At 33.1% G+C, this 10,909-nt stretch overlaps 1 protein-coding gene across 1 annotated transcript; it reads right to left on the reverse strand.

The window, feature by feature from the left end:
- Positions 1–2,089: 2,089 nt before the first annotated feature.
- On the reverse strand, positions 2,090–6,306 carry LOC125190480 (probable methyltransferase PMT7). The gene is made up of 7 exons (XM_048087802.1): positions 5,933–6,306; positions 5,069–5,477; positions 3,717–4,006; positions 3,272–3,643; positions 2,909–3,155; positions 2,688–2,826; positions 2,090–2,530 (listed from the first exon to the last, which is right to left on the reverse strand). Exons 1-7 carry the CDS (start codon positions 6,120–6,122, stop codon positions 2,369–2,371), a joined length of 1,809 nt encoding a protein of 602 aa, XP_047943759.1. The 5' UTR covers positions 6,123–6,306; the 3' UTR covers positions 2,090–2,368.
- Positions 6,307–10,909: the final 4,603 nt, after the last annotated feature.

Here is a 10,909-nt window from a genome sequence, read left to right on the forward strand (position 1 = left end):
TTAATCGGAATCTTATGGAAAAAGTTGTGATTATTTAACAAAAGAGCTATATTTTGCACGTCTCACCTCGCTCACATTAGATTATAACTATATAAAATTAGGACTCGTGTCCCACTAACTTTTACACTTATTGAATGATTCATCCTATGTTATTATTTATCCGCCTTAAGAATTGAATCTAATCCTTGTGCATAGGATGCACATGTTTTATTTAAATAAAAATAAAGTATAGAATACCTCTTGGTCTTTAATATTTACCATAAAATTGTGAAATTGAATGTTTATTATTCTTTTATCCTAATATTTGTAACAATTCTAGATCCGAAAAAAAACACACTCAACTTTCATTTCATTCAATTTGTTGCTACTCGTTCGATTTGACAAGTGAAGTATATATGACAATGACTTATGATCTTGACCTCTCTATGTCAGTCTCAGAAAAAAGGATCTGCAGACACAACTGCTGTCAGCCACACGATTGTACCCCCACCCCTTCCTACTCTACCACCCTATATCTACTTGACACGTGTCGATAACACACTACCTTTTTCTCTCTCCCACTTCGTTACATGACATTTTGTATTGTGTATTGATGTTCAGTTCGATTCAGCAAATAAAATGTTTGGTGAAAGCTGATATAAAGGCACTGATTTCCATGTCATATTTTATATTTTCTCATTTTTATTTTCACAAATTCTCGCACAATAAATTACTCCTATGTTCGATCTGATCCATTGTTAAATTCAATCTAATTAAACTGGAGTTGTTTGAATATTGAGGCAATCAAAGTCCAAAATTTCTGGCTAATGCGAAGAAGTGTTGAAGTCAAAGAAATTCCGATAAAATACCTAATTTTAAGTTTTCAACAAAAAACAAATCTAATTTGATTGTTGAAGCTCTCTCAGATTTCCCTCCTAAATCCATTCTAATTTGGATGCCACATAGTCTATTTAGTATAGCCATTTTGTGCAAATACATTACCATAGTTATAGAACGTAATAATGTCAATCACATCCTAAATGTAAAAGAATTTTTGGTCTCTCTCTCTTCTTTACATCGATCAGTCTTTCTTTGACCGATTTTTTTCTGAACAAATCTGACCGATACACAGTTGAAAAGGTTGTCTGCATGAGGTTATGGGCCCAATTGATTTATGAGTTCTTGAATTGGTGTTTGGCGTTTTGTTTTTGTGGGCTTTTAGTGGAAGTTGTAGGGTAACTCTTTTCCATGAAATAGAGATCATATCTAATTGATGCTTCATTTTCTTCACTACTAGAAAGGATTAATGACTTTTTAGGGTACACTTTTTTGTTAAAATCAAAGGAAGAGGCCCTCCCACTCTTTTGTATGCTCCAATCAAAATTTAGCATCTGTGTTTCTCTACATCAACTACCTTTGGCGCTTGGATTTATTTTAACATGATTGAATTTTTATTATTTACATTTAATATTGTTTGACTGAGCCGTCAAAGTTAGATTGGTGGACAAAAAGAGAAAAAAAAAATACCACTAGTTCGAAAACTAAAATTTTGAAATATACCACAATGATGGGACATGAAATTTCAAAATTTTAAGCCAAAAGAGGTTCCTTCTACCCAATGACCGTCAAATGAGTTGTAAGTATGAAATTTATCAAATAAGTTTGGTTAAGAGTATCCGCAACACAGCCTTCAATGCGTCATGCAACGAGGTACTGCAAACGAGGCTGCGTTGCGGGTGGGCAGGGCATCGAGCAGTTCCAGCTATGTTGTTGCGAAGGCAGGAGAAGAGGCAGGCACAACTTTTTCGTTTTTTTTATTGTTCAAAGAATCAATTTTGAAGATGAAAATTTGTTGTTAATATTAAGTGACAGCTGAAAATTTGAAAAATTTTAGGATTGGGTTATAAATGCAAAAAAACATTGTTTTTCCAAAGACAAAAATAGGACGGTAGTCATGTCAATTGTCAAATCTCCCGACAAGCGTGGGGATAGTCATTTCAATTGTCAAATCATCTTCAAATTGGAACAGTGAATAGGTATATCTCTCTTCAAGTTAATAAAAATTTGTCTACATGTGAAAAAAAATGCAGTCAATTCATCCCATACTATCTAGAGAGAGAAAGAGAGAATTTAACTTTCCATGGATAAGAATCAGTGTTACAAAGGAAACAAAAATATACACCTATTGATATTGATATGAATGTAGCAGCAAGCAAGTCTAGGAGAAGACAGTTTGTAAGAGTGAAAGCTGCTTTTCTAAAATATACATAAGCAATGAAACATACTCACATTCTTTGTTTTCTCTTGTGTTGTTGGATGAGAGGGTATCCCCATTGGGGATCTAGGGATGATACAAACTAGTCGTGTAAGTACATGTATCTCTCATCATTCAGAGGATTGCCCAGAATTTCTTCCGGCAGAATAGGACCGGTTCCATTCTTTTGTGGTCGTCTTCAAGAAATTGCATCTTCGTCTCCCACAGAAACTTGGGAGCAAGATCAACAATCTTCGACGTGACAGTATCATCTTCACCTCGGATAATAACAAACCCCTGCAAAGGCGAACCTTCACTTAAACGACAAGTCATATATAACTTGGATAGATAAAAGTAATATAGGTGGACTGAGCAATTTTTGATCTTATTGGATAATGTAATCTTCAAAAACCTGATTCTTAGTGTGAATCTAATCTAAGCAGCGGATACTCACCTGTGGTCGCAACATACGGTCCATTTCCAGAATGATGTCCTCAAGCAAACAACCTTCTCCTCGATTTCTGTAGTTGGAGAAAAGACGGTTGGCATGCAACAGATCATATGTACGCGGATATGTTGAGAACGGCTCACACCTGTGGTTGACATTACCAGAAAAAACTAACATTGGGATTGCGCTCATTGATAGCAGAAGAAAGACATAGTTTAACAGCTCACCAGTCGTGAAAGACACCTATCAAGCCCCTGTCGTATATGGCGGATAATGTGTTGTTCATGCTGACAGGAACTACGTTCATGATCCATACGGGCCACGTGCTCAAGGCAACTGAAAACCCACCGAGGAAAGCATTCATATCCATGACATTTCGTATTTCTGCCTCCTCGACACCCATCAATCTCCAGTAGTGACGGACTTGATCTTGCCAGTAGATTGTGTCTGCTAAAAACTTATCTCTGTTGATACCTGTGCCAAATTCCATGCCATGTAACGAATGTATCAAGCAATGATACTAGTATATTACAAGCTCCCACAAATCGCACTAAGATATACTCCTATATTTATGTTATTTCTAATTGTACCTAGGTTATCGAGTGTCTTGGAATACTCTGAGAGGCGTTGTGGCTTCGGAGGGAGTTTCTGGGAGCGGCGCTCTTCTACACAGTTCCTTAATGGTGTTTGAAATGATGGTTTCATATTGTCTGCAGAATCACATATGCTGATAAGACTCTGCTGTGCGTTTTGCTGGAGGCACGAATTACTTTCTGGCTTAATCCATATTGCTGTCTGTACCTGTCGGGCAACAAGCTTCCAGCACATTGCAGAAGTGAGATTCGTCAACTTATCCCAAATCAATGGAAAATCTTTGTCTTTTCTGTATGCAGGAGGAGCTGAGTAGACAAAGTATCCATTTGTGCGCAATAGACGATCCACTTCTTTTATCAGAATGCCATCTGCATCCAAAATGTAAATACTGAATAGTTATCTAAATTGCAAACTATATTGGTATCATAGAAAAAGACTAACCATTCTCGTGCCAATCAACACGACATCTGGAACAATGAACCATCTCAAACGAGTTACTGGGATATGGTAGCTGCTTTGTGGATAGGGCTGAAATCATAGCATTTATTCCTCTTTCTAAAGCAAATTGGATTTGGTTTTCATGTCCGTCTTTTGGAGCAAAGGACATAGTTTGGATATCAAGGGGGAGAAGGTAGGCCGAGAAGCTTGCTACTCCACAACCAACATCTAGAACTTGAAATACCCCAGCAGAGGGGAGGTCACCGGTCTCATTAGTTGTCATATTTCCTAACCTGCAGAGACCAAAGTAATTTACAAACGTCACCGGTGACACACAATATCACTACATCATCAAGCTCTTGGATATGAGAATAAGAACAGCCGTTTTAAGTTATGTAAAACATCTGCAATATTCTTTCTTCTTTTGGATCAATACACCATTTTACATATCCTTTTTAGATTCTTTAGACACTTACTAATGCAAAGATCTTTCATTTACTGAATTTAGTTTGCTGTTTTGCTATGAAGCATATCCATGAGTAGTAGCAACTAACTCAGTGTTGGAAGAAAAATTATACTACTATAAGTGAAACAGTTCTATTTTGATAGTCTAAGGGACATGCTCTTCAGATAAATCTTCCTGTAGGATGTTACATGTTAGAATTGCATTACAAACTGACAAGACATTGAGTGGTTTCTAAGGATTGACGGAAAAAAAATTGTTCCATTCTCTGTGACAAACTGACAAGACATTAAGAGCTAGTCCTTCCTAGAATTAATTTTTACATACTCTCTTCTATTATGTCTCTTTGAAATTAAATCAATGGTTTCATCCCAACAACAGAGCAAGTGGAAATATCACCCGTGCAAACAAAAGTTTTCAATCATCCAATATGTTTTTATATGCATTAAAGTAGGTGGATGAGACTCATATGTAGTTTAACCAGACCCAAATATATAACTCAACATTCAAATTCAGATTTCATTTGTCCCAAAAAGTAAATATATAAAAACCTTTAAAATCAATTCTTAGTTCCATTGGCATTCACAGGTCAATATCTGTCTTTTCCAGCCAATGGAAAATAAATCTAACACGTTCTCGAATCTTGAACTTTCACTTTAACTAGAAAAAATAGAGGTTCAACAAAGACAGATCACAGAAGGCCAATTGATGTTATCGATACCCTATTCATCCCAGTATTTGATAAATTGTGAGATCTAATATTTGGTTCATTCTGCAATATTACTCATTCACATCCTCTCACATGGATGGTAAACAAGACCATTCATAAGTTCCAGCTGCTCCCTAATTCTATAATAATTAAAAGAAATAAAATTAAAAATAGCAGAAGTACCTCTCAATGTACTCAGGAGCTCCGTGCTTAAAATGAGTACCTCCCCCTGGAAACCACCAAAGTTTATCTTTTGGATGAACCCAATTCTGACCTCCCTTTACCTCGGCAAGATGTGTATGATTCACATTGCTTCGCCAAACGTAGTCCCTACTGATAGGCCACCTTATGGGTATCTTATAGTCAATTGGCGGAGGAACCAAACAGAACAGCCGTCTATTGACAGGAGGGCAATGCCTCTCCAGCTCCTCTTTCTTAGAAAGATCCAACTTCGGTAGCAGCTCCTTGATGTAAGAAATGTCATGGCACGGAATGTATTCATTATATCTCAACGGGCATACATTCATCCCTGTCTCTGGAATCCTCAATGGCGTGGTTCGATAAGTAGGATTAACTCTATTTCTAAAAATTACTGCAAGCATAAGAAATAAGAGCTTTATTCAGAAACCAATTCACTCATAACCATTAAGCTTTCCCTCTTCAATGCACATAGATTACTTCATTCCATTATAAACAAGGGAGTAAGCATTCAAGCTTTCACCATAAACCAGAGCAGTTCCATAATATTATCAAAAACGAGCAATGCCATAAATGTTCTTCACAGAGAAATGCTAGTCCTTAACCAGCTAAAATCCTACAAACTCCATTTTCATATAAATGAACAAGTTCAACTGATAAAAGACAACTAAATCCAACATCACTTTGCTGCAGTAGATATTATAAGCTTCAATTAACAGCATATAGCCCCAAATTGTAAAATCTAAGAGACCTAATTTTTCCTAAACGACAAAATCAGCAAAATTTAGCTCAATTGAAGAATCTGCAGCAAAATCAGTAGCAATCGACGCAATGAATAGGCGCACTAACCGGAATCATTGGCGGCGGTGGGGGTCTGTTCGGGTTGTAGGTCGCGCTGCTTCTGCGGTGCGTGGAGGAAAGAGGAATTGTTGGCGAAGAGAGTGCCGGTGTAGAAGGAAGCTATCATCACTAAAAGCGCAACCGTTAGAATCTGGCCGGCCTTCCAATCAAACGCCGCCGTATTTACGAATCCCGCCATTTTTTGATAAATTTCAGTTCTTGCGCATTGTTGTAGAGGCCCAGATCGATAGATCTATCCAGAGAGTGGCTCGAGTGATAGTTGTGTAGAGTGAGATCTTGGACAGCTAATTGATGTTACCGTCGACGCAGGGACACGAAAACCAGACCACATTTCTTAAACTTTTTTTGTTTTCTAATTTTTCCTAAATCTAGGATTAGTGATTAGTGATTAGTGTTAGCATACAAACATCAATAGATTATGAGATCTTTATTTTAGTTAGTTTCGCCCTTTAAGAGATAAATCTAGATGCATTTAATTTTGTTGTTCATTTAACTATTTAGGTAATTTAATTTTAAAATTTGCTTTTCTAAATTAAAAATATGTGTTTAAATAAATCGAATTAATAAGTTCGACCTAAAGGATGCAATTATATTCTTGATAGTCGATAATAACTTTTAAAAAATTAAAAACATGGTATAAATATTTAATGGAAAAGTTTGATCACCTCGTTTGAGAGAATATAATGACATACCAGTAACCAGTGGGCAGAAAATTAAATATAATGCGGGCTAGTTTGTGAAGATCATATATATAGAGAGAGGGTCATTCTCAGTGTACTAAATTCAAATTTCACGTTGGTCATTCAATAACATTGTTTTAAAATTTGGATCGCACTAATCGATTCGACCGCAAACTAGCAGGCAATCTTGTGTGGCATAGATCAATGAAACCGGGAAACAATTTTAATTTTTTTAAAACTTATTACCAGTAAGGCTTGTAGAATAACGGAATGGATGACCTCATACATAGTATACTACTACATTTCATCATACACTACTAAGAAGTTGACAAATGGACCTCATTTTATGGAAATAAAAATTATTGCATTCCATGTGGATATTCTTTATCAATAAAAAATAGGACTTCGATTCTAACTTTCCTAATACATCTGCTACTACACTAATCTAAAATAAAATTCCAATTTTTCCAATTTTTATTGTTTTTTATATTAAAAATAAAGAACTAAACATGTTTTATTAATATAAGATTATTGAAATTTTAGCCCTTTTATATTTTTATAGAAACCGCTCTTATGTCTAGCAATAAAAAAATGTGCAATTACCATCTTTAAAATATTATTTTAAATGTATAAATAAATTAACTGAAATAATAATATTCGTTGAATAGAATGAATACTAACAAAATAACTTATACTTAGAAAATGGAAAAACAAATACTATATTATATTTTAAATAATATAATAAAAAGAAAAAAACACTAGAAAACGCCATATCCACGATGACACAAGTTTTGTGTAAATTAATAGTACTAATATTTTGATGATTCATTTTAATTAAATTGATAGGAGTACAAGTTTTTCGTAAATTAATAATATTAACTTAGTAATATTCGTTATATATAATAAAATTGATACGTAGTCATGCTTATGCGAAAGTTGAATTTAAATTTTATTATTTTACGATATATTAGGAAAGTTGGAATTCAACTCCTTATTTTTTTTTATCATAAAGAAAATCCATATGGAATGTAATAACTTTTATTTCAATAAATTGAAAACAATTTGTCAATTTTTTAATAATGTATGATGAAATGTAATATATTATGTATGAGGTGATCCCTTCCGGTATAATAGGACCTCTGTTATTACTAGCACCTTTATGTCTCTATCACAAAAACTTCATGAAATATTATGGACACTAGCTACTTTATACATTGAAAATGTTTTAATTATATATTAGCATATAATATTACTTTGCCACATACAATGTATAAAGTAATATAAACGTTATGTATTCCTAATATAGAATATTAAATTATTTGTCTACACTAGTAATTTCTATATATAATATTTAATCATTTTTTTTATTATTCACTAAATTTCGATAAATATTTTTATAACTAGTTATATATACTAAGCTTTAAAGTTTTACTAGTATCACCCACGTGCGATGCACGACCCATTTTCTTTTATTTAAACTTATTTTATACTGTAAAATGATTTTTCATAAAAATATTATTGTATGAAATCTGAAATCATAAATATATAAAATAAAAAATAATTATTAAAAAATATAAAATCAAACAAAGAAAAAAAAATAGCACATATACCGAATGAGAAACAATATTATTATTTCAAGTTCTGAACTCATATAACCAAATAAGTTTATAAACTAAAAATTCCACACAAATCACATATCATTTAAAATTTTAAATCACTTTTAGATCTATTCTATAAAAGATCAATCACGAACACATGTCAATAAAAATAATGTATAAATATATATTAAAAGACAGCCAACTCGATCAAAATCATCAACAAAAATACAGCAAAATAGCATGGAATATACAACCTATATATGCATGCATTTAGCCGGAAAAAAAAAACTGGTTGCATACCCTAATAGTATTCCCGCATCGCCTACTTCCCATGTAGCTGCTACCAACCATACCACGTCTAGGAAAGACAAATGAATAAGAGCCGCCACCAACCTAATATTCATATAGAGCACTACATGAAAAATAGTACATGAAGAAAAGAAAAAAAAATCACATAATTAAGCTCGACACTTCAAAACATAAATCACTTCCACCATAAAGGACTTGCAAAGAGAACAACATAAACAACACGAAGAAGAATTTGAAAAGGTCGTGTTCATGCATGACCGTAGCAAAGAGGGCCACCCCGTCTGCTACAAAGTACAAAATTATTTGCTCTTTCTCTAGCATCTCTAGTACTCAAAACTGTATTTGGGAGTACGGCCGAAGAGTATGAATTGTTACCCTCCAATCTTGAACTCCTGCATCATTATAAAGCAATAGGTTTTGTTTTCAAGTCTTGCTTTTCTTCGGCTATATGTTGTTGTGCAACATCACCACTAACTATACCACTAATCCACTAACTATGGAAATTAAATAACCAACTACTTAATCACACGTTTTATATATTTTTAGATCATTTAATATCTATTTTAAATGGTCATTTCCCTAAATACCCCTAAATTTCCTCTTATTTCCCTAAACACCCCCAAAACTCTCCTTTTATATATTGTATAGATGCAAGATCCATTTTCTTTTATTTAAACTTATTTTATAAATTCATATAAATATTATTATATGAAATCTAAAATCATAAATATATAAAATAAAAAATAATTATTAAAAATTAAAAAATCAAATAAAAAAGGTAACACACAAATATATTGATGGGTGATTTGGGCAAAAATATACATACACATTATTATTAACATTATGATAATTTTAATTAAATTATTTATTATATCTATTTTATGATTAGTCAATTAAATCACAATCTTAATTGATTTTTGGTTCATCTCATAAGTTATAAAAGTAGATAATTAAGTCGCCACTTTTATACATTTCTCAATCCAATCACATGTTTCACCAATTTGTTGCGATAAAATTTTGATGAAATTAAATATATAATTTATTATTTCACTATAACATTATTCGTGTATTTGTTAGTATATTGGATTTGCGTATTAATAATTTTACATTTAAATCTTTGTAAACCACATTCCAAGAATAATTAAGAGCCACTACTCCCACTAAAACAAAATATCCACTGGTCAACATCCAATTGTAATCAATAGCCACTACTCCAAATAAAACTCCTATAATTCACTTCCGTCAATTATTACATGAATTAAAAACTGTTTTATTTTGTTGAATTTAATAAATTATTCATAATGGCATTTTTGTTATTTTTTTTAAAAGCAGTTTTTCCTCTGTAAAACTAAAGAGTGATGGATGTAATCAAAGATGGGCATTCACAATATCAACTTTAATTAAACTGAGAGGTAACAACTTTAATAAAGTTCACCTGTTTCTTTTTCTTCAGTTCAGCCTCTCTAGCTTGAAGGTCCTGTTCTCTCTTTTTTAATTCATACAAAGGTTTACAGAAGGGTAAAGAAAGGCTCAATCCGCATCTCCTTATAAATTCTTTAAAAATTAAACAGATTGTATCAAACACTCAAATTGGTATATGGTATACCATGGAACCACCAAGAGGAATATCAATTGTAGCCCCACAGATTGTAGTCAGCAGGTTCATGAGGAAGAGGTGAAAGCTTTAAGTTTGCAGATGAGTTCTGATAATCTCAGATAGCAAATTCTATGTTAGCAAAAAGAAACAAAAATATTGTAACAACAACAGTAAGTTATAAGCACAAACTCAGAGCCATGAAGTTGAGATTTTACCAGTAAAGGAGGCAGGCCGCAATGCACGACACTCCATTCCTCTACACAACACAATCAAATGTTCGATGTTTCTAGAATGAAACCATTCCTCGCTCTCAGTCCACTCATCTCCAATTCCGTCGCCGCCGAAGCTTCTTTCAACCTCTACATCGCTCAAGAACCATGACTAGCCCCTCCAATCTAAACTAAGAACTCTTTTAAATAATAGGCAACTCATTTTGTTCCTGGCAGCAGCAGTAATTAAATAAATTGTTACCCTCCAATCTTGAACTCCGGCATCATTATAAAGTAATAGGTTTTGTTTTCAAGTCTTGCTTTTCTTCGGCTATATGTTGTTGTGCAACATCACCACTAACTATACCACTAATCCACTAACTATGGAAATTAAATAACCAACTACTTAATCACACGTTTTATATATTTTTAGATCATTTAATATCTATTTTAAATGGTCATTTCCCTAAATACCCCTAAATTTCCTCTTATTTCCCTAAACACCCCCAAAACCCCCCTTTATATATTGTATAGATTATGATATATTATTAATCATATTTTATTATTTATTA

This window comes from Salvia hispanica, chromosome 5 (genome assembly GCF_023119035.1).
Source record: "Salvia hispanica cultivar TCC Black 2014 chromosome 5, UniMelb_Shisp_WGS_1.0, whole genome shotgun sequence".
Classification (NCBI taxonomy): Eukaryota; Viridiplantae; Streptophyta; class Magnoliopsida; order Lamiales; family Lamiaceae; genus Salvia; species Salvia hispanica.